At 47.4% G+C, this 24,048-nt stretch overlaps 1 protein-coding gene and 1 long non-coding RNA gene across 4 annotated transcripts in view; one reads left to right on the top strand and one right to left on the bottom strand.

Moving 5' to 3' along the window:
* TRIP4 (thyroid hormone receptor interactor 4) overlaps positions 1-24,048 on the top strand; it is a 47,690-nt gene that overhangs the window by 12,064 nt on the left and 11,578 nt on the right. For all 3 annotated transcript variants that reach the window (XM_039492776.1, XM_039492777.1, XM_039492775.1), the window contains exons 6-11: positions 1,975-2,104; positions 5,372-5,587; positions 6,866-6,992; positions 8,367-8,554; positions 9,711-9,835; positions 11,334-11,425. In XM_039492776.1, the coding sequence (XP_039348710.1) occupies positions 1,975-2,104; positions 5,372-5,587; positions 6,866-6,992; positions 8,367-8,554; positions 9,711-9,835; positions 11,334-11,425 (878 nt within the window). The remainder of the gene's footprint in view (positions 1-1,974; positions 2,105-5,371; positions 5,588-6,865; positions 6,993-8,366; positions 8,555-9,710; positions 9,836-11,333; positions 11,426-24,048) is intronic.
* LOC120373836 lies at positions 15,960-23,000 on the bottom strand. Its single transcript, XR_005585748.1, has 3 exons — positions 22,796-23,000; positions 17,123-17,189; positions 15,960-16,084 (listed from the first exon to the last, which is right to left on the bottom strand). It is a non-coding gene; the product is annotated as an uncharacterized LOC120373836 (long non-coding RNA).

The raw sequence follows: 24,048 nt of genomic DNA, 5'->3' as shown, positions 1-24,048 counted from the left end.
GACAGCCTGGAATTATTTGTGGAAATGAGGCACTTGCAGCAGTTGTTAAAAATTAGAATAAAAGTCCCATGTAGAGTGTCTGCTGTAGGGGACTGGGAATACAGCAGTGGGACTTGGGAGGTTTCTGTGGAAGCAGCTGATATTAATATTTTGGAACGATTTTGTGTCTTACACTTTTCTCGGGTGGTAAATGTAGGAATAGGACCAAGAGGAGAAGCAGAGCTAACAACACTTAGCCCCCTGGTGAAATCCTATGGCTTCTGGAGCTGGCTGCATTAATTTTGCTGAAATATCTGGATTTCCAGGTCCTCTGGTTAGAGCCTAGAATCTAGTCTTCTAATGGCCTCAATGTCGGCTTCTCTTCCTAGTGACTGAGGAGCAGGAGCTGGCACTAAGTGGCAGCGCCCCAATTTGCTGAGAAGGTGTTTTCAGTATCTCCCTGTCTTTATTGCTGCGTATTTGATTTCAGACAGTGCCGCTGGTGATGGTGTGGGTGAAGGGGGACAGGAGCTGAACTCCATTTCATCTGGGGGGAGCGGGGGGCTCTAGCCTAGTTTCCTTTACATGTGTCAATAGAAGTATCCTCCTGACTTGGGATCTTTAGGGCTCAGCTCTGCCCCGCTCCCATCAAGTGCCACTAGACCCTACTTGGGGTGTGGCTGTCCTTGTCACAGAACCAAGGCTTTCACTGGCACCCTGAGAGCAGGAAAGAATCTAAACCTCTAAGCATTTACAGTGCTTGAGCTGGTGTGACGAAGTGAGGCACGATCTGTGAGGCCGTGACAGCTAGTTCTTCAGATTTGTGTCTGGCTGTTACAGAGAGCCACACGCCCAGGAGTAAAATATCCATCAATATGAAACCTGCTCCCAGAGCCCAGCCATAGGGGAGAAATGAGCCCAAGCTTCTGGATCTGCTAAGGGCCTGATGCAAAGCCTATTGAAGCCAATGGGAATCTTTCCATTGACTTATCAGGCTTCGGAGTCTCCCTAATAGAAGAGATATATTCCTGAAGAGGAAACGGAGAGGAAAATCCCACTGGCTGGCTTGGGAACTGTGCTTGCTTCCCCCAGCTGGCTGCTGCTGCCATCTCCTCCCTGCTTTTTTGTCCTGTTAAGGTTGAATTTGTTCAGCCCATGAGGCTGGCTGGACCCATAGATGTCACACACCTCTCACATCACCCACTTTGGAAATGCATGTCACTCTGACAGGCCTTTTGGATTTCAATCCCACTGGGAAGTGCAAGATTCAGGTGGGGAGGTCCAATCAAAATAGCTAATGAGGGACAGACCTCTGTGTGGCTGAGCATGGGGACAGAGGACAGTCAGTGTAAGACACCCGAGAGGGGGAAGGAGGGCAATCAAATAGTGCCAGCTAGATGGGGGAGGAAGAGGAGGATTGGGGGGTTGCATGTTGAAAGGTGGGGGGAGTAGGAGAAAAGAGAAATCGGAGGATCAGAAAATAAAATAACAAGCAGCATATTGTGGCAAAGAATTCCACGATCAGGGTTTTGGAAATCCCTTTTCAGTAGGAAAGGATAGAAGAACAATCAGGGCTTCCAGAGAAGGGCTTGAATTAGGAGACATAATCTGAAATTGAGGGAAATAAGGGTAAGTCAGGGAACACAGGCAGAATTACTTACCATAGAAACTAAACAACTAAATTACTGAGGAAGGTGACTGGTAAATGGTTTCTGTCTAGATTTTTATCCCATGCCCATCACCATGGTATCTGAGCACTTCATTTGTTGCTGGAGAAAGGAGGATGAGAGGAGGACATGGAGGGAGGGGGAAGCAAGGAGGTGGGGGTTAGGACAATTTCAAAAGTGCCGGACTTTTGGACAAGTGACCTCTTCCCTTTTCTATACTGTCACATGTTCTTGGGAGTATCTCTATGCCCAGCTGCAGCAGGAGCTGTGTTTAAACTGATAGCCCATCCCCAAGAACCAGATCATGATTTGTGTCTGTGTATCCCAGGTACTGAGAGTTCTGGGCAGATGGAGATCCTCAGCAAGGACCTGCTGCCTCGTCAGGAAGCTCGGCTTAAGACAGGTCTGGAGTTGGCTGTGAAACACAAAGACAAGTTGCTGGAATTTGACAGAATGAGGTATGGTGCTTGCTGAAATAGCACAAACCATCCTGCAGGCCAGAGTCACTTTTGTTCTAAATAGTATCAGCATTCCATCCCTTCCAAAACTGCCTTGGCTGCAAATCTACTAAACTTGAATTTATGGGTGGGATCACAATCATGGAGAAAATATCACAAGATGGGAGTAGTCCAGGCAGTGGTATCACAAGCTGGTGCCTTCTGCCCCAGATGGGAGGCCCTGTAGTGGGGAAGGGGAGTCTAGTCTCTGTGACTCATCCAGTCCTAACCTCTCAGGTGAGACTTCCAGCAAGTGCACCCATTGTAGAAGTTTTGTCCACTAGGAATTGCACTGAAAGCATCAGTACATTTCATATTGGCCACTGACCAGCCAGCAGGTGGTCACACCAGTATTGTATACTGCTGAGAACAGTATTTCTGCTGGAAAACTTGGTTCCTGTGTGCAGGGGTGGCTCCAGGCCCCAGCACGCCAAGCGCGTGCTTGGGGCGGCATGCCGCGGGGGGCGCTCTGCCGGTCGCCGGGAGGGCGGCAGGCGGCTCTGGTGGACCTCCCACAGGCGTGCCTGTGGAGGGTCCGCTGGTCCCGCGGCTTCGGTGGAGCATCCGCAGGCACGTCTGCGGGAGGTCCACCGGAGCCGCAGGACCGGCGACTGGCAGAGCACCCCCCGCGGCGTGCCACCGTGCTTGGGGCGGCGAAATGGCTAGAGCCGCCCCTGCCTGTGTGGCTGTTGGACTTGAGATTGGTAGGGAAGTGGTACATCAGCTGGCTGGCTCAGTCACATGAAATGTGCCCAGATTCCCTGGCTCTCACTGGAATTTCTCTTTGGCCCATTGATGGTTCTTGTTTTGAGCTACAATCTTTTTTGTAGTGCTGCATTTTCTGCTTGTCCATCTTCCTTTTCCCCTCTGAACAGATTGTCTCTCTAAGTGGAGAATGTCCTTTAAAGGTGACCAGCAAAGGACATTTTTTTAAAAAAATGGTATTTTCCTCTTTTTTCTGCTGATGTATTAAGAAGGCCTGAAATGGTGTGTGGTGGTTGTTTTTAAATAGTTTTTTCTACTACCTTGCAATGATCAGGAATTTCAAGTCTGGTCTTCTCTGGTGCTGCTTTCTTGGGGGTCTCTGAGGATGTATATTGTGAGCTCCTACAAGTTAGCTGTAGGCCAGCGGTGTTGAATCTTTAACAGACACTCTTTCTTCCCCATGATCCGAAGCCATTGGAGTTCAATAGAGTTTTAAACAGCCAGAGTAAAATTAATTTCCCCTCTCAATTGCTGCCGCTTTTACTCTCTTGTGATCTCATTTCATTAGTTCTCCCGGTCACCACAGGGTGTTCCAGGGCAGACAAGGCTTGGATTTCTAATATAAAAACAAGCAGAACAAACTTTTGCTGCTGCTGTTGGGTGGGAGGAGGCATGGAAAGACTCAAGCCCATTCCCCCCCCCCCCCCTTACAAGTTCACCTTTAAAAGAAAGCCATGGGAACTTTGCACAAGGCAATGGTGTGAAAATTCCCCTGCTGAGATGACCATCTTGCTACATAACCACACACCTTAAATGCCCTGTCAGCTACAGCTGATGTTTGTCTGTTCTGACAGTACTCGCCTTTCAGCAGCTGTGGGAACTCTGTGATGAGGACTCTAAACCAGGGGTTCTCAACCTTTTTCTTTCTGAGTCCCACATCAACATGCTATAAAAACTCCACGGCCCAGTAGGGGTGGGTGGGGGGATTCAGGGCTCTGGGCCAAGGGGGGCGGTACCTTTGGGCATAGACGTAGTTTGACTTCTATTTGGGGAGGGCAACGGTTGGCAGGGCTCGGGTCAGCTCCGCATAGCGGGGTCTAGGGAAAGAGCGCCACCTCCACCCCGTGACTCCCCTCAGCAGGCCACCCAGTCTGTCTGGGTTGTGTGGGTGTGGAGCTGCCCCCGGACTGCCCCACTCTGGGTAAGTCACTGCAGTTGGGGGGAGGAGGGGGGCAACACCCTTGTGCCTCCCCAACTTTGCCCATGGGCTCAGGGCTTCTGCCCACGGGGAGCACCAGGGCTGGGGGCTTCAGTCCCGCACTGCTCCCAGCTTCAGCGGAGGGGGCGGGAGGGGCCGCTGGAGTACCCGGCGTCAGCCCCGCACTTGCTCCTGGCTTTGGGGGGAGTGGGGTGCTGGGCTTCAGCCCCACGGCTACTCCTGGCTTCAGAGTGGGGGGTGGGGCCCTGGCTTCAGCCCCACGCTGCTCCCGGCTTTTTTTTTTTTTTTTTGGCAGAGGGGAGTGGGGGGGATTGATGCTGGCTTCAGCCCCACAGCCACTCCCGGCTTCTTTTATTGAAAAAGTGGAACAGCTTCAGTGGGAGAGATTGAAAGAGCCCAGCCGCAGAATCTCCCATAGCCCAGGGGCCTGTGTGAAATTTGCAGGTAGTTTTGGGTTGACAGGCTGCGTTGTACAGTAGATAGACTCCTCACTATCTTTGCCCTTCGAGATGTGTTCACAATCGCGAGGTGGAAGAAGTTTCATACTGAGTGAATTTTTCAAGCACTGTGTTGAGGCCAGGGGCCAGCCCGGTGATCTGTTGGCAGGGCTCTGCAGGAGCCTTGGGCTTAATTCCCTGTCTGATCCCTCATCCCCTGCTGGGCCTGCGAGGTTTGGTGGTGCTTTGGTCTCAGTGCTCTCTGCCCTGGGGAAGAGAAAACTGTTCAGTCCCCTTCAGCCAGAAGAATGGGGCTTACAAGGGAAAAGGGCCTTAACCTAGGAAGGGCATGAGTGGGGGCAGATCTTGGGGATCTGTAAAGGACACTGGGGCAGTCTCTGTAGGGAACAAATCACACTCTCCTACGTCCATGCCACTACAACAGTGTGCACACCGTGGGCTGAATGCAGCCCCTGCCAGACCTGTTCATTATAGAGCCTGCAGAGGATACAGGTTCTAGCACGTGATGCCCTGTCTCAGTCCATGAGAGCTGCGTCCAGAGCTTGCTGTTGTGTGTAGTCTCCCCAGGTTCTCCTCTGTATTTAAGATGGGAGTAGTTGTGATCTCTTTCCATTTTATTCCCTCAAGTTCCTGACAGGTTGCCAGCATGACCCCCAGAAGGGCAAAATTTCATGCCTCTGGCTTAGTGTTACTGACAAGCCATGTTCTCCAGAGACCACAAGGGAGTCATGGGAGCACAGGGTGGGGTGGCTGTGTGACTGACGTGATGTTCCCAGGTATGTCTGGGGCTGTTTGTTGTCGTACCTGGTACCACTCCGCTTTCTCTCTCTGGCTGTCTCTCACCAGTGTGCGCCGTACCCAAGTCATCGATGACGAGTCGGATTACTTTGCTACAGACTCCAACCAGTGGCTGTCCAAACAAGAGCGCGAGGCGCTGCAGAAGAGAGAGGAGGAGCTGCGAGAGCTGCGCCACGCTTCTCGACTTGCCAGAAAAATCACCATTGACTTTGCTGGCAGGCAGATCTTGGAGGAGCAGGACAGCATGGCTGAATATCACAGCAAGTGAGTAGGTGGCACCAGGCACCGAGCTGGCAGGGAGCAGAGTATGCTCCAGAGAGCAGAGAGAGGAGCAACACTGACTGTGATTGTTAGCAAGGCAGCTGAGCTACCATCAACAGCAACAGACTACAAACTGCAGAGCCCATTCTCTTGAGAGGCAGCCCTGCCACTCGGTTAGAATGTTCTGTGCTTCTCCCTGCACAGAACATTCCCTCTCTGTATCTCATTGTTTGGGGCAAACAGGATCCTAAGCTCTTAGCAACCAATTTGCTCCTGCTGCTTATTTCCCCCTTTGCAATCTCATCCCTCTGTCTGTGGTGTTGCAGACATCTGTCGTAGTCATGACAGCACAAACAGAGAGTTTAGGGGTTTGTGCTTCAGGAGCAGATGATGCTCCTAAGGAGCAAAAATCTGTTTGTGTGCAAATATGCCTAGTAATAAAGAAGAGGCAAAAAGGAAGCAATAATATAATGTTCTGTAGAGCTTTGCATCCCTGGGCATCTTCCAGACTCCCTGTAACAGGATCACTTCCCCCACAAATGAAATTCAGCATCCTCTGGGATGGAACATGGCAGCCATTCTATGTGTACAGTACTGCCCCCCAGCTTTTAAGAGAGAGAGTGAAGAACACCACATCCCAAATGGATTTGCCCACATTACGGTTTGGCCAGGCCACTGTGGCTCTCAGAAGGCAGGTCTAGTGGCTTGGACACAAGCCTGGGACTGTTTAAGTCTCTGCTCCGTCACAGACTCCTTGTGTGACCCCAGGCAAGTCACTTAGCATGTCCATGCCTCAGTTTCCCAACTGTAAAATTGAGATGTACCATCATTCCCATCTCACAGGGCTGTTGAAGACTGTGAGGCTCAGATACTACGGGGTGCCAGATAACCACTTTAGATAGAGTCTTGCTCTGTGACCAGTGTCCTTGGATTATTACTGACCAGGGGTGATCTGGATGCCAATTTTACAGGGCTACCCTATGCTGTGCAGGGCCATGCTCTCAGTACTGACTGTTCCTGCTGAATTGCACTCTGTCTGACTTACAGGCAGAACTGTCCTAAGCTGGCACGTTGGTCAGCGTTCCAGGCCGGTAGCTCCCTAGGAGAACGCAGGGCAGAGCAGCTATATATCTACAGCAGACATGCCTTGAGTGTCTGCAGGAGCCCAAGTATCAGAGTGAGGGAGGCAGCAGGGGAGCAGCCTGGCTGGGAGAGATGGCAGGAAGTGCTTCTGGGATGGGGAGTCCGGGAGGCGTTAACACAGCTTGTGTCTCCTTGCAGGTTGGATGAAACGTTAGATGCCATTAACTGTGGCACATTAAGCAAGCCGTTGAGGAGCCCCGAGGGGAAGTTTGAAGAGAGCTCTGGGGTTCTGGTGAATCCCCACCTTCTCCAGCCTGCCCCCTTGGTCAGTGCCCATTTCTGATTCCTTCCTGAGCAGTGACTGCCAAGAGACATGGGCCAAGTATGGGAAGTTATGGCATCTCTTCCCTGTCCCCCAGCCTCCTCTGTGGGATTAGGATCATCTGAGCTAGAGATGGACATGGCCAGCTAGGTGGGCTAGTCCATCCCAAACTCTCGGCCTGGGCAGGATTTTTGCCAGTGGCATATTTAACCCTGAGCAGTGGATTTCCTGCCCCTTCCTCAACCCGATGTATCTCGCTCTTGGGAAGGTTTCTGGACATTCAGTCTAAAGGAGGTTCCCTTTTAACATTTCATTTATAAGAATCCACCTGCCAGATTTCAGTTGTGCCCTCTCAGTCACGCTCTCCACTTGCAAGTGTCCCTTCTAGTCTGTCCTTGGTTTCTGTGCACCATTTGTGCTCAGACACTTACAAGCATTAATATACACTTGTTCTTAGTCTGTGACAGGCCATGCCAGATAATGCAAGTTAAACCCAACCCTGTCTTCATACCAGGCTTTGTGCCTCTCTTGCCTCCACTTAACCTTTTTTGTACATCCAGGTATTTTTTGAGAGTTGTGGGAGCTCTTGGTCTATAGTTGGTTGGTTTTTCTCCTGCCCTCTCAAGAGGAAAAGACATGTGATAAGTGGCCATGAGTACTGCTTGTGCACCCAGAAGGGGTCTGTGGCTGCACCAGAAGGCTGGCTCTGAATGCCAATATCCCATATGGCAGCCCACAATGAGGGGGAGGATGCTACATCAGCAGATTGTCTGAACAATCCCTTTGGCCTCCCTTAAACTCTTCCCAGTGCTGCCAGCAGGGTGTTGCTCAGTTGTGAACACACTATGAATGTGCCGTCTGTGCTTTGGGACACCAGCGGTTGATAGTTCTACTCTTTAAATCTGCCATTTAGTTCAAGGGCAGCCAATGTGAGGGTTACATAGAGCAGATTACAGTTTCTCTTGCTTTGACTGCTACCAGGGAGTGTCATGCTGAGACTCCAGGCTTTGGCATGCGGTGCTCCATTTGATGAGTGCTCTGCACTCCTTCGTATGCTTGGCTTGTGGTCTCTATGGGGGGCATGACAAAGGTGGCCACCTGGCCCACATCTTGCCCTTAGCTTCACTGGCACCATCCCAGGTTAGATTCTCTCCCCCTTCCCTCCCCTTTGGGTTCAAGTCTGGCTTACCCAGCAGTATCCAGAGAATAAGAGCAGGGTTCTGATCCAGTGGCCAAGGAATGGACAGATCTAATCCAGCAGGAGGGCTAGGCCATGGTGCCTTCTGCACTGTTATTCTTAAGTAAAGGAAAAACTTAAAGTGATTTGGACCAAGAGTTAAATCTTCTGTTTATGTGTTTGTTTTGAACATGCTGAAGTGGGTAGACCAGACTGGATTGCTCCTGCACAGAAAAACTGCCCATTCTGCAGAAACTGGGCATGAGTCTGCCTCCGAAAGGAACAGGTTACGGATTCAGGATCGAGAATTACAGGAGATCTCAGATGATGGCTGGTGTCTCAGCATGCACCAGCCTTGGGCTTCCTTGCTGGTAAAAGGAATCAAAAGGTAAAAAAAAAAAAAAAAAAAAAGTCATGGATCTGAGATATGTCCTGAACAAAATGCAGTTATGCCAACAGCTTTGTAATCCCAATCCCCCCCCCCCCCCCCCGAACATAGTGCCCGCAATGAGAACAATTCCCAAATCTCATACCGGAAGGACAGAAATCAGTTACATTGCACTGATGTTCTGATACATGCTGAGGACTCAGTGGTCCTAAGATATTGCCCAGTACAGTCCCACTGGCACTTTCCATCTAGCTCTCTAATCTCACACGCAGCCCGCTTCCCTGGGGGAAATGTACGAACAGGGAGCTGCACTTCTTCATCCGAGCAGGCTGTTGGGTTTGGAGCTGAGCAGGCTGGAAAGAGCCAGCTTCTTTATGATGATAATTAATGAAAGCCTGAAAATACTCCAATATTTTGCTATTTTTGTACAAATTCCTTGGTAGATAACCTGCAGCATTGCGGTGCTCCATGCCTAGGAGCTGGGTTCCCGAGGGAGGGCCAGGAGGTGTTACTAGACAAGCTTCCGCTTTACAAGGCAGTTTTCTAGACAAATCAGCTGCTGTTTCCCTGTTCCAGTGTAATTGGGGTGTCTTGGGAAATCTCTGAATTTCTGTAGATTTTTTTTTTCTGAAGTTTCTGAGGAGATTACATTTAATTCTGAAAAGCAGACTGATCAGTTCCTCAGGCTGTAGAGACTTCAGATCCCACCTTACCGTGCTCCTGGATCTAAGCAGCCTGGGAATGCTGTAAGCCAGCCACTCGGATAGAGTTGGAGCCTTTCGTGCTGTCCCCATAGTCTCTGGGAGCTGCACCTAAAGAAAAGGGCAGACGCTGACGGCTTTGTCTAAGTCTGTGGGCCATGTTGCCCATGAGATTGCATATTGACCACTGCCTAGCCTAGCCCCTAGGAATACAGGGACTTGATTTCTGGGTACTGCAAAGTCAGAGCAGAGTGACTAAACCACGTAAATAAGTCGTTTGATGAGAGTCACTGACTCCAGAAGTCTTCTCACTAACAGCCCTCTTCACTGAAGAGGAAAACAACCAGGGCAAAGGTTGGCAACAGGAATCACAGAGTGAAACATTCCGTTGACGACTGGGCCATGTGGGATCTCAGCTGGTATGTCAGTTCTGCATTCTCTTCTGTTCTCTCTAGGGTGGAGGGCAGGACCTGGTACACATCCCACAGAGGACGGCTGTGGATAGCAGCGACTGCTAAAAGACCATCCCCTCAAGAAATCTCTGAGCTAGAGGCCACCTACAGAATGCTGCTCCGGGAAGGTGAACTTCACTATTGAGTCTCTGATTTTTGGTACCTTGAGCAATGTCATGAGCAGAGGCAGAAAGCAGGCGCTCTTGGGCAGTTATCGCTGCTTCTCTCATTAACATTCCTTTCTCCTTTCAGTTCCCTTCTTCCTTTCTGCATTTCTTCAGCCAGAAGGGTGTCATGAAGCAGATCAACCCTGTCCTCTTGACTAGTCACAAGCTGTGAGCATTAGTGAATTGCATCTTACTTTGACAATACCTCCTGGCAGCAATGCCTCTTAGTTCTTGGTTCAGGCAATAGGTCATTGCTTCTGAATGTACGAAGAAGCTGGTGCGCTGAAGTTCAAATGCTGTCATACGTTCTGGCCTCCTGGAGGCCAGGAATAAAAAGCTGCAGGTTAGCATGCAGATCTCTCGCTCTTGTGAGGCTAGGTGAGCCTGAGGCATCAACCTGGTCCAGGCTGCATAGCCAGGAAGATGTTGCCTCTTGGTGCAGCACCTCTGGATATTAGTCAGCCCAAATGTGATGCCTAGGGATTTCCTTCTGCCTCATCAGAGCAAGGAACTGAATATCGGCCATACTGCTCCCCGAAAAGCCACAACAGGGGAGAGATGCACAAAAGCATGATGCTAACATCCCTCGCCAGGAATGAGAGCCCCAAATCTCACACCATCTTGGCTTTTTGTGCGTGTTTGCTTTTAAAGCAGCATGGCCTAGTGGCTGGAGCACTGGACTGGGATTCAGGAGACCTGGGTTCTATTCTTGGCTCTGGCCTGCTGGGTAGCCTTGGGTAAGTCACTTACCTGCGTTGTGCCTCAGTTTCCCCATCTGTAAAATGAGGATAATGTTACTGACCTTTGTAAACTGCTTTGAGATCTACAAATGGAAGGTGCTTTACAAGAGTTAGTCTATTTTTATTAAGGTCACTTTGGCTCAGCTGGCAGTTGACAGTTGCCTCCATCTCCAAAGCAACGCATGATCTAAAATGCTGTATTGTGCTCATTGGCAGTTTCTGCTAAAGGGCTGGCTCAGGATTGGAATAATGGGAGTGGTGGTTATCAGGATGGAGGTGCATGGACTGAGTGTATTGGGAGCCCCAGTACATTACAGCAGAGGTGTAGCAAGGCAGGATGGAGATGTGCAGAGCCATGCACAGTCTTTGTCTTTACCATCATCTGTCCGGCTTAAGCCAGTTTCCAAGACCATGTTTCCTAAGCAATGCACCATGTGTCCCAAAATATGAAAGAAATTACAGAAAATAAACACTAAATAAACACTGATTTAGTTGGGGATTGGTCCTGCTTTGAGCAGGGGGTTGGACTAGAGGTCCTGAGGTCCCTTCCAACCCTGATGTTCTATGATTCTATGATTTAAATTTTCTTATGCCTCAAGAAGTTTGAGTGGGAGAGACGTGCAAATGAGTGTGTGTTTCCAGTTAAGAGCTTACTGAGAAATGGGACAATCACAGAGAGAGAGAGAGTGTGTTCAATCCTTTTCTTTCTCTTGATGCAGATGTGGAATTTCCCAGAGATTATCCTTCTGGGTGCCTCCTGGGTTGCGTGGACTTGACTGATTGTCTATCACAAGAACAATTCAAGGAGCAGGTGAGTAAGGAAAACCAGCCTATCCGAGCTGACTTTTTAACTGTCTACGTACTGATCTTCAGATTACCCTGACTTGTATCTGTACATTGATCCATGGGAAAGTAAGGAGAATACTGAAGAAAGGATTTTAAATTAAGATGAGAAGAACCACTACTCTTGTGTACGCTGGGAAGAGAACACATTTCAGCCAGAGTTCCCCCTGGACCAGTGTGGAGAGTGGTCTAAGTGCTGGTACAGACTAGACAAAACAGTGTTTGCTGCTGCTGGGAGCATGATGGAAGCCAGCCTCTGGTATGGCTTTGGAAGTAGTTTTGTCAAGTCTACATTATTCTTATTGTCTCTGTTTAATCCAGTCAGCACTGGTTCAGGGGAACCAATGCTGAAAGGTGTTCTTGGCTTTCCTGGTGCCAACAAGGCTATTGTGACAGACGTGGCTCACCTGCACACCTGATGGCACTCTGCAGACCGCTGTAGGAGAAGCACTACTGTCCTGGATTAAAGCTGTACTCACTGCATTTCAGCTTTGGTTGGCACCAGCTGTATTAAGAGCTAGGAGCTTAAAATTCACACCGGTGTGACATCTGATTAAACAGCATTTATTTCCTTGACTGGTCCCTATTAAACAGAATGTATGTGAATGCTATCCCAGTTAAGCAGCAGTCCCTGCCAGTCCCTATCCACAGGTTAAGTGGATTCTTTGAGAAAGAAGCTGATAAAGTGGCTGTGCCAGAGAAGAGTGCTCTGGTTAAAGCAGAATGTACCGTAGCAGTGAGTTTCCTTTGGGCTGCGAAGAAGTAGCTGACCAGTGTGACATCATTTCACATGAGGGAGAGCTCTGCTCCTCCCTCTTCCCCCCCGCCCCCTCCCAAGCCCTGTGAGTTTATACCAAGCAGAAGCAGGAAGAGTGGTGGTTGGGGACTGGAGATAACGGCGACATGCTGAACTGGATGGGATTTTTCTTTTCCCTGTCATCTGTTTGCCTTTTAGAATTGGGACAGGAGTGTTAGAACTTGAACAGCAGAGGGTGCCTTGGGACTGAAGTATCAGAAAGGCCACTTAAATGTCATGGCCATGCAGGTGCCTAGAGTGACAGAATCCTAGGAAGTGAAGAAGGGAGTTGACCAATTAGATCATCACTTCCATCCCCTGGGGCCAGAGCATGATTGTTCCATACGCTATATTAGCCAATGCCCTGTGCAGTCTAGTTTCAAATGAGGGCCTTTTTCCTTTCCCAGCTGCCCTCGGGAAACTTTCCCCAGTCTAATCAGGTGCACTAAGAGGAGATACGATCTCCAGCCTATATTTTTTCTTTTTTTAATTGAATCCCATCACTCCTAGTTCCACCCCATGGAAACGCCCTGGAAAATTCCTCTTCTTTCTTCGTGGTTAGTCCCTGTAGGTACATGTAGACAGTTGTCATGGTGCTTCCTTAGTTTTTGTTAACACAAGCTGTATGTAATTAGCCTTTAATCTCTCCTCATAGATCAAGCCCTCCAGACTCTTCGTCAGCTCTGTTGCTGTCTCACAATTTCCTTCCAGTTTGCTGTCATCTTTCTGTTTAGTTGAGGCACCAGAATTGAACACGTTATTCCAGGAGCAGTCTTGCCAGAGCTGTATAATTTCCTTTCCTCTCCTTTCAGTGCTATGTTGCTTTTACATGTCCAGCCCAAAATCATACTGGCTTTTTGCTGTTACTGTACTGTATTGTAAATGTCTCTAATATAGTCTCGAATTTGCTGTTTCTTTAAGAATTAATGCTACCCATGAGTCACTATTTGTGGGTTTGGTATTTTTCCCCATATGTATTGGCTTGAATTTAATATGAAGACCTGAGGGTGCTCCCACTTATATCAGCAATGACGATGTCTACATTTAGTTGTTGCCTCTTGTCAATAATGAGTGTAGCTGAATCAGAGTGAAAACAGTTTAACTCTGAGTGTATGTAGAAGGGATGTAAATATTGTTTAAAATGTTAACTGTTTAAATGATTACAAAATATTTTGTTTAAACGGTTAACTGATTAAAGGGCCGGCCGCTGAGGCTGGGGCCGCTCTGGCTGGTGCGGCCAGGATTGCTCCGGGCGGCGCGGGGCCACTGGGATTGGCGGGCCAGCTAGTGTGGGGTTACTGGGGTTGACGGGCCGGCCCAGGGGTTAACGGTTAAGGCAAGTTAACATTTTACATCCCTAGTATGTAGACAGGACCAACCCACATTCAGCACTGCTGCATGTGATTTGGTCCTGTCTACTCTCATCTATTTTCAACACAGTTTTAGCAGCACCTGATAGAGAAGCCGGCTGTTGCAATGAGTTCCTTTCCTAGTGCAGACAAATCCCTGTTGGCTTCAGGGTAAGCGGGGTGGAGCATCTAGTTTTCTGCACACTTGTATTTGAATCATAGGAGAAAATATTTTAAAACCTGACAATACAGTAAGATAAAGAGTGCAAACCTGGCAGCAGCGATCCCTCCATGAGAGCAAGACATGCTTGACTTCTTTGCAAACATTCTCCTTTGATTATCTGCCCCTCACCCCCCTCAGCTCCCATTTGATACTTCTTTCACATTTCCAGGAAAAGGAGTAATTACACAGATGCCATGTAACCACATCAGTGGATGATGGTTTGAAAATTAAATAATTGCCCAATATGCACATTGCCTGGTGACGGAGGCGACGTTTTTTTCGAGATCAACAAGTTTGATTTTACTTGTCCAATCTTTTGTAGGCAAAGGTGATTCTCTTTCCTCACAGTTTGCTTCCTCTGTCAGGTTATTCATGAAGATTACTAAAACCCAGCTCTTAATTTCCATGACACCCTGCTGCGGTTTTTCACTCCACCTCATCCTTTAATATTTAGATTACAGATTTGCTCAGAGGGCTAAGTCAGAATGAGGCCCCGTTGTTCTGAGCAAACAGACAGGTAGAGATGGTCCCTACCTCAGAGACCTCACAGTCTAATTGGTGTATACTTTATTAGTTGTTAATTTGAGGACTTATTGTATGTATACTGTGAACTTGTATGTTCAGATCACTGCTGTGGGCCTAATCCTTCAGCCCTTACTAAGGTGTAGTTTTTGCATGACTGGTCATATTGATTTCAGTGCAGCAGTTTGCATGATTAAGGACTAACTATGAGGAAGAGTTGCAGTATTGGGTCCTGTGTTAATGGCGTGCTGGGGGGGGGGGGGGAAGAAAGACGGTCTTAAGGCTAAAATCACCACAGACCTGCAATCAGGTGACATGGGCTCTAAGCCCAGCTGTGCTACTGATTTGCTGTGTGAACATGGGCAAGTCACTTAACCTCTCTGTGCCTGTTTCTCCATCTGTAAGATGGAATACTGCTTCCCTGGCAGAAGTGGTGTGAGGCTGATGTCATTCCTTGTGATCCTTGGCTAGGTATACAAAGGGTTATCATCAGATACAACATCCACCTGACATGAATGGTTTGAATTGCACTGGCAACAGTAGAGTGAAGCTATAACTCCTCCCATCACTCAGCCTGGTTACCCGTCTGCTCTACTGCTCAGAGAGCCCAAGATGTGGCAGGCTTAACTCTAAATGTCTGGCCTGTGCTGACAGATCTCCCATCTTCTTGTAGTGTGTTGTGGGTTCACTTGCTTTCATTAATGGGAGCCTCAAAAAATGGAAATTCAACTCCAAATGGTCCCTTTGTTGCGCTTAGCTGTGCTAATGGTGACCTCCCAAGAGCTGAGTTAAGGGGCTGTTTTTCCCTGCTCCAGGCTGACCTCACCAACACCTCAAGCAGAGCAGAGAGCTGCCTTCCTTTTCCTGTATTAGGTGTTAGTGAGCTCATCAGTTGTAACTGGGGAAACACAGAATGCTACAGGCAGGCCTTGGTAGGGAAATAAAGAACCAGATGATTTACAATTAATGCACTGAGGTCTATTCATATTCTGTTGATGATCTGAGATCTAAACCAGCTTTTATTTTAATTACCAAAAAGCATTTTCACATCAGCTATTTAGGTATTTCTAAATAGTTTTGAAAGTGGGTGGGTATATCTGTAACTACAGGTAGATCAAACCTTGGTATTAAATATCAGATAATAATGCTGGAAAGAAATTAGGAATTTACATTTCACATGTGAGTGAAAAATCACCTGCCACTTTAAATCTGTGTAAGGGGGCTTTGCTAAGTTTTTGTGCCTGAAGGGCAAGTGTGCCTTTTCAGTAGGCTTCACTATTCCCACTCCACTGAGTTAGAACCTGGTGCTCCAAAAATACTAGGGTGCCAGGAATACAAGAAACAATTACTATCCCATGCAGGAATACAATAAATAAGTCTTGCTGTACTTAGGATCCAGAAGATAACATTCTTAGAATGAGAGACTAAGGGCAAGTCTGCACTAGAGCGCTACATCCTCACGGCTGCACCGATGCAGCTATGCTGCTGTAGCACATCTGGTGAAGACGTGCTATGCTGTTGGTAGAGTGTTCTCTTGTCGGCATAATTACTCCACCTCCGCCAGAGGTGGAAGTTGTATCGGCTATATCCACTGACATAGCACCGGTGTGGACAGTGCTTAGGTCACTGTCACTTGTGTTGCTCGGGAGGTATCTTTTTCACACCCTTGAGCGATGTAAGTTAGGTTGATTTAAGCAGTAATGTAGATCAGTCCCAATATATGCTAGTAATCAGCCCCTGAACAAGAAATCAAAGAGAGAAAAACACATCTCAGGAACACGGTAACTGAATTATAGAACATAAAATAGTGAAACACTATAGATATGTAAAGATGTAAATAATTTACTGTACAAACCATCACCGGAACATGTGAATGTAAAATGAGTGGTGCAAGTCCTAAGTATTTAATTCTAAAAGTCCAAAAGAAAAGTCACACTGATGCAGTATTGCCAATTCCAAGTGTTCTGAAATCTTCTGATTTAAAAAAAAACAAACAGTAAATTTGGAGTTTTTATTTGTCCTCTGAGTTTTGATCCTTTAGGGTACGCTCCGGTCATGTTTCAAGCTTTTGTCTGTAACCATGAATGTTATTCTCCCCCCCCCCCCCCCCCCATTTTTTTTTTCTTTTTAAGAAAACTGAGATTCTCATTCAGTTATCTGACCCCAAGGGCTGGGACTTTAAGAACACCCAATATTGTGAGCCTCATGATAAAATTGTAAGAGTTGGCAACATTTCAGAGGAGTTATCGTGGGGGATCTGCAAAGACCCTCTCATGTTTCAGTTTCTGACTGTAAAAGTTTCTTGACACAGGGTTCAAACAAGACGGTTATGTGTGAGAGGCAGTGGCAACCCACATATGAGAACACCTATCTGTTGGTGTGTGTGTACTTTCTGTGGGGGTAGGAATTCCATCTCAGATCTCGGGTGATCTGTGTTTTGAAGAGGGATTAATGACATTGTTTCTCACTGTGGCAGTTAACATCTACTTCCTGATGAGAGTCTGCTGAGTTGTACATGTCTACTATTAAAAAGGTCTCTGTGAGGATTTGAGATTTGTTTGGAACTTGACTAGCCTGATGCAGAAAGTAGTGTATCTATGCCACAGTTAACAATTGTAGCCAGCATCCATGCCCTTCTAACTCAGGGGCCCACAAAATTAGCAGTGTCTGAACCTGCATTGATCACATGTAATCTAATTCCAGATCAGGTTGTATTAGGTCTAATTCTGGCTTGCAGAGACCTACAGATGGTGCAAAGAGCATGTTTATACCAACCCTCCTATTTGAGATGTCTCAGTATACTTTTCCAGGCAAGAGAGTCCTCCTCCAGGGTCTTGCTTATCTGTGACAAAGCAGAGCAAATTAGGGATACAGTTAATTTGGATTTTAGTCCTCCAGGGCCTTTAGAATTTTTCCTTATCCAAAGCTCTCTAGTTTTCAGAAGAGCTTGTTCTGATACTCTAGCTTCCCAGCATAAGCCAGCAGATATTAAAAATTTACTGTTCAAATCTGTTAAGATGCAGGAGAAATTGCCAGTTGATGATTAATTTAGGAACACATTAGCATGCCAAAAGGAACTGAATGTTGGTTTTACAGCATTTGATAGCGGCTAGCATGCCCTCTTCTCTGGTTTCAGAGACCCCGGGGAAGAACTGAGGCTAAAGCTGAAGCATATGACTTAATTAATGGTGATTGTAGATTTAGCCTTTGCTACTATTTTAGCAAGCTAGTCAGTGGTTCGGGACTTAACATTGCTCTCAAACATAGTCCGCACTCTACGGAGAGTTGAAACTCACCTCCTTCTTGGTATTTGATTTTACTAATACTGACAGTAAAGATAAGGTAACAAAATTCAATTCAAACCTTCCTAGACTTCGGTGCTTCTTGAGTCCCTCCCTCCAGACTGCTCAGCCCTTACCCTAGATCTTCAATTTCTAGAGAACAAGTCCCCGCTCCCTTATTCCAGGGTGTGGTAATGAACCATCTGCTCTAGTAAATCATTAAACGTTTAAAGTTTGCGGATGATACCAAGCTGGGAGGGTTTGCAAGTGCTTTGGAGGATAGGATTAAAATTCAAAATGACCTGGAAAAGTAAAGTAAATAGGATGAAATTCATTAAGGACAAATGCAAAGTACTCCACTTAGGAAGGAACAATCAGCTGCACACATACAAAATGGGAAATGAATGCCTAGGAATGAGTACTGTGGAAAGGGATCTGGGAGTTATAGTGGGTCGCAAGCTAAATATGAGTGAACAGTGTAACACTATTGGGGAAAAAAAGCAGACATCATTCTGGGATATATTAACAGGAGTGTTGTAAGCAAGACACGAGAAGTAATTATTTCGCTCTACTCCGCGCTGATACTGCCTCCACTGGAGTATTGTGTCCAGTTCTGCATGCCACATTTCAGGAACGATGTGGACAAATTGGAGAAAGTCCAGAGAAGAGCAACAAAAATGATTAAAGGTCTAGAAAACATGACCTATGAGGGAAGACTGAAAAAATTGGGTTTGTTTAGTCTGGAGAAGAGAAGACTGAAGGGGGAAACGATAACAGTTTTCAAGTACGTAAAAGGTTGTTACAAGGAGAAGAGAGAAAAATTGTTCTCCTTAACCTCTGAGGATAGGACAAGAAGCTGCCATGAAGGAGGTTTAAGTTGCACATTAGGAAAAACTTTGTAACTGTCAGGGTGGTTAAGCACTGGGACAAATTGCTTAGGGAGGTTGTGGAATCTCCATCATTGGAGGTTTTTAAGAACAGGTTAGATAAACACCTGTCAGGAATGGTCTAATTATAACATAGTCCTGCCTTGAGTTCAGGGGACTGGATTAGATAACCTCTCCAGGTCCCTTCCAGTCCTACACTTCTGTGATTAGAACCCTCTTAGCATTCCACAGCAGGAGCAGCAGCTGAGAAGTTGGATTGTTTCAGGCAAACACTGCTGGCCTGCTACAAGGTCCTGCTAAAAACGGGGCCCAAAAAGTAGACTCTGCTCAGTGACATGGATTTAAAAGGCTAGGGAATTACCCTCAAGTGAAAAATGATCGTGTGTGTGTGAGAGAGAAGAATATTTTAGCTGTTACTCAACACAGTTAATATAGTTCAAATACAAATGTGCAAGGACTGAACATATTTACATAAGCCTTCATCACCATGTAATTAATACATTTCATACCCTCAAACAGGTCAATCTTTCCAAATCCGTTTATAAAAAATATCTGGATTCCACCAATACATCCCACTGTGAGAATTGGTGGCACTCTGATATAATTTAATCAACAATATCTAAAACAAAGAGCATGCATCCAACAATTTGCTTTCATTACAGAGCAATGCTAGGGGTCAAAGCCAGCTAGGGGTAGAGTGATAGTGAGTGATGAAGTTTACCAGCGCAGGGAGTTGGGTGGATACATTAGTTGTTAATTTCTAGCCAAGGGTCTTTGTGGGATTGTTTATGGCATTAGCTGGACTCTGCTGTATCACTTTTTTCCTTAACTCTTTGCTAACGCGGTTCTTGGTATTTGAATAATTAATTCCTCAGTAATCATTTATAAAAGGACTTTATTCTGCTGATAGAAGCACTCCCACAATGCTACCATGAGTTGCTAAGGCAGAAAGAAGCACTCTTTCCCCCACCATTCCAGTCCTCTGTTTTCTTCCTGCTCCTGCCTTTTGTTTGACCATAAGAGAGGATGGCATGGAACAAGAAAACGTGTGAAATGTGCCTTTCAGCCTTTATACCAGTGAATGTTTTTCCAATTCCACCCAGTTTCTCCTGTTGGTCATCAATCATCCAATAAATGTGTTGAACCCAACCAAATGTAGCTTGCTTGGCTCACCATGGTCAGATGTTTTTCCAGGTAGGGAATAGAGTTGCTGAAGGTTTCAGTGGCACTCAATCACTTGTCAGTGGTGAGCCTGGGCGTTGGGGAAGCAGAGGAGGATGGCTCACAGTCCAGGTTGTCTGGCACCCTTGAATCCTCCAAGCCTTCTGAGAACAGAGCAGTGTGGGTCTGTTCAGCATTTTAAAATCAAATGCCGTTCAACTAGTTTAAATGTTCATCTATCTTTTGAAGCCCCATTCCTATTAAATCATAATTACTTCCCCCTGCACCTTACACGGCCAAGCTACAGCCTGTGGTGCAGATCTGGGCTGGGAACTCTGATGCAGAGAACACCCCAGGAAAGTAGTGGTGCTTGACTTGAAAAGGCCATCCTGGAGAGAATCCAGCAGTGCCCCATGCCTATCCTCCCTCTTGCTCGTGGATCTGATTGTGCTCCGGAATAGCGGAATACTGCACAAGCAGACAGAGAAAAAAGCGACACCTGAGGGGCGTAGTTGTGGGAAGAAGGGGAAATGAAGGCAGCCTAGCAAAGTTCCTTGTGCAGCCCCATGAAAGGAGCCTGTGCCGCTTGCCAGCGGATGATCCACCAGCAGCAGATGTAAGCTCTCAAAAACAGCAGGGAGAATGTTGACTGCAACAATGCATCAAGGCTGTGGTTTGTAACCTCAGTGGTAAGGCAGTTAACTTTTTTAACAAAGACATTATGATTGCCAAATCCATAACCATTAGCAGCTGTGGTTCTGAGCTGTTCCTTCCTCACTCATTGCAGTCTAGACCGAACAGGCTTTCAAATGAAAGTTTGGCTGGCAGCTTTTGTTGTTGTTTTGTAATCTTCCTTTTCCTCTGCCAGTCCTGTCAAACTGAGTGGAATATCACTGATTAGCTGCTTCCTAGCCTGCCCCAGCACTGCACCGAAGCACTTCCCCTCCTCTTAGCCATAGGGCTAATGCGGTGGCTTTGGACAGTTATCTGGGGTCTCAATCCCAAGGAGGTGGTAAATGAGGCATCAGCGTTGAGAATCCAGATCTCTGGCAAGAATACCGGATACTTTGTTTCTGGACTAGTAAACTTGGCATTGAAGTTTGGCCTCCCCTCCCGCCCATCAGGGAAGCTCTTTGCTCATCGCAATCAATAGACTTTCTGGGGAAGTGAGAAATTAGAGAAGATAGTGACAGATGAAACAGCAATCAGAGCAGAGAACATCTCTGAAAATGCAAAGTTCCAGTATCCCCCAATGTGTTGTGAGAGAAACCAATGTCTCAGGTGTAACGGTTTGCACTCACCTACCTCCTTCAATCCAATACTTTACAAAGGTGGGAAACTGAGGCAAGGAGAGGTGACGTATCTTGCCCAAGATGTCATGGAAAGTGACTCAAAGTGGCACCACCCTCACTGACAGACCTGCTCTCTGTGTGTATTCAGCGCCAGGGCTGCTGACTTTCTGAGCCAAAGAAGCCCTGCAGTGCCATGTCTGGCCCAGGCACCATGAACAGAACGGTTCATTGAGTTCCAGCTGCTGGGTCAAATTCTGCCTTCAGTTACACCTGGGCAACCCTGTGGAAGACCTTGGTGTGGCTGAGGAGACAGTCTGGCTGACAGAATCTTGATTACTGGTGCTTAGGTATGAGCCAGAATAATTCCAACACTTCTCTGAGGCCAGGCGGACTTAGCAGCACTTGTGGTCAGAGAAACACACCTTCTGACTGGTAAATTCCAGCATGTTTTCTCCCTGAAGCCACTGAGATGACAACGGAACCCCAGGAGGCCATTCTTAGCTTTGCTTTTCAGACTAGAGCTTCCCTCGAGCCTCCTGAAGACAGTATCAAGGATGGGGGATTTTCAAGATCCCAGGGAAAAGTAACATTCTATGTAGGGGTTGTTTGGGATAAGAAGTATCTGGTGCCATTTCTCCTGCTTCCAGGCCCTGCAGTTAACAGAGCTAGAGGGGATTATTCTGAAAATGGTGCTTTAAAGTTGAAGCTTGATCTGGCAAAAGGACATTGACACACAAAAAATGGATGATCATTGGAACTTTTGTTTCCTGTTTGCCTTGTTGTTGTTATAGCACCATTATTTTGCATGGTGGAAACCCGGCCCTGAAAAGTAACAGTCAACACCAGATGAACACTGCCCATACAGATAACATTTCTCCTTTAAAACTGGGCATTTCCAAGTCCAGATCCCTTCTGTGGAATGGCCCCCAGAAGCCAAGCTGATCCATCACTATACCAACACTTTGCCTTTCTCTGTTTTTCATCAGATTACATCAAAGTGGCTTATGAATACTGACGAATGGCTCTGGGTTTCACAGGTGGGAAAGGTCGCACAGTGGCACAGCTAGGAATAGATCTGGGATCTCCCATGCTAACCACTAGAGCAGGGATGGCCAACCTAAGCTTGAGAAGGAGCCAGAATTTACCAATGTACATTGCCAAAGAGCCACAGTAATACGTCAGCAGCCCCTCATCAGCTCCCTCCCACCCCACCAGCAGCCCTGCTGATCAGCACCTCCCCTTCCCTCCCGATCAGCTGTTTCGTGGTGTGCAGGAGGCTCTGGGGGGGAGGAGCGAGGGCATAGCAGGCTTGGGACAGGGCCTGTGGCAGAGCCAGGGGTTGAGCAATGAGCCCCCCTGGCACATTGGAAAATTGATGCCTGTAGCTCCAGCCCCGAAGTCAGTGCCTATACAAGGAGCTGCATATTAACTTCTGAAGAGCCACATGTGACTCTGGAGCCACAGGTTGGCCACCCCTGCACTAGACTACTGAAGTTGTTGCTTGCTGCCTGTGCGTTTTTGCCCCAGTCCTGGCCTTCTGGAGTACAAAAAGCAAGGGGTCTAGATAAGCACTGGTGTAATTTTACTGGTCTCTAGTTCCCTGGGCTGCCTCTCAGCCGTTGGTCACATTTGTGCTGGGGTTGGAGAGCAGGTTACAAGTGCTGGCATAAATGCCGCTGTTTGGCTGCAGCTCCCATGCTGCTTGCCAGAAACTGCTGATTATTTTTTTTTCTGTTTTGGAAACCACTACAGCAACATTTTCTAGCTGGATGGTGAGCAATTTCCCTCAGGAGAGGAGGAGAAAATGGCTGTTTAGTAGTTAATTACCTGTTATGTTAGTCTGACAGCGATGAAGCTTATGAGGCATGAAAGAAGAGTGGATCCGCCTTTCCCACAATCACACTGAAAACTGGGTGAAGTAAGTTGCCCGGTGGCCAAGCATGCTCCCAAACTTCCCCCGGCTGTCCTCCGCCATTCAGCCCTCACATTCCTCTCGCAGGGAACGCTTTGCTTCCCAGCCTCCTGACTTGGGGACAGCCAAGTGGCTTCTCGTAACTCTTGGAGCAGGCAGCACAGAGTATGGGGTGTTTTTGCCTACCACAGATGGCTGATTTATTGACACACAGGCCCCGCCCCAGCAGCCCTGTGCTCTTTCCAAGGGGCTGAATCGCTGCCAAGATGTGTTTGAACTGGATTTCATGGTGAGAAATAACCCAGCTCTGATGTCAGCATATGGGCTCTGCTGGCCTTTATTCCTTCCAGACAGCCTTGCTTTCCGGCGCAGCCTCTTTTATTTTGAAGCACTGAGGGGAGATAAAGCCCAGACATCAAGATGGCCTCCTGGATCAGCAGTAGGTGACAAAGTTTAGGTTTGTTTCCCATTCTGGGCCCCGATGAGGAAAGCTGTCAATGCCAGTCAGCTGTTTCCATCATTAACCCCTTTCCCCTCTGCGTGCCCACCTTTCTCTGGTACACCAGGGCACTCAAACTGGCTGCTTTGGCATCTTGCCAGGAGCCTGAGGACCACCCCTAATATCCATGGGATAGAACAGATGGCAGCTGCTCTCAGAGACTACAGGTCCCAGCGTGCAGTTTTCTCCATCTTGATTCAATTGGCATGGGACCTGTACAGCTCCATATTAAAGATGGCAGGCTGCACTGCAGAGCTCTGTAGGCCGGCCTTTTTTTGAGGCAAAGACAGGAAAGGAACTGGGCTTGTTAACACGTTATTTTTATACCTTGGTCTTTTTGGGGGCATTTGTTTATTTCCTTCTGTTTTCCTGTCTGGAGATCTCAGTCAGACCAAAAGAATAGCCTGAAAGGTCACTAGTAAAACTGCCTGGGAAAGGTTTTGCTCCCTGCTTTATTCTCTGGAACCTCTGCTCCATCATGGGTTGTGCCTTTGTTTTCTGATAGGATTCGACCACACTTGGTCTCTCTCAGGGTATGTCTACACTGTCCACGTTACAGTGCAGACACAGCAGTGCTGTGACGTGGGCAGTGTAAACCCGCTTTATCGTCGGGGGGAGAGCTCTCTCAGCGATTTTAAAAAAATCACCACCCCGAACGAGGCGCTGTCT

The sequence above is a fragment of the Mauremys reevesii genome, linkage group 10 (assembly GCF_016161935.1).
Source record: "Mauremys reevesii isolate NIE-2019 linkage group 10, ASM1616193v1, whole genome shotgun sequence".
NCBI lineage: Eukaryota > Metazoa > Chordata > Testudines > Geoemydidae > Mauremys > Mauremys reevesii.
Note: the sequence above shows the minus strand (reverse complement) of the source record. Positions and strands in the feature narration are given on the sequence as shown.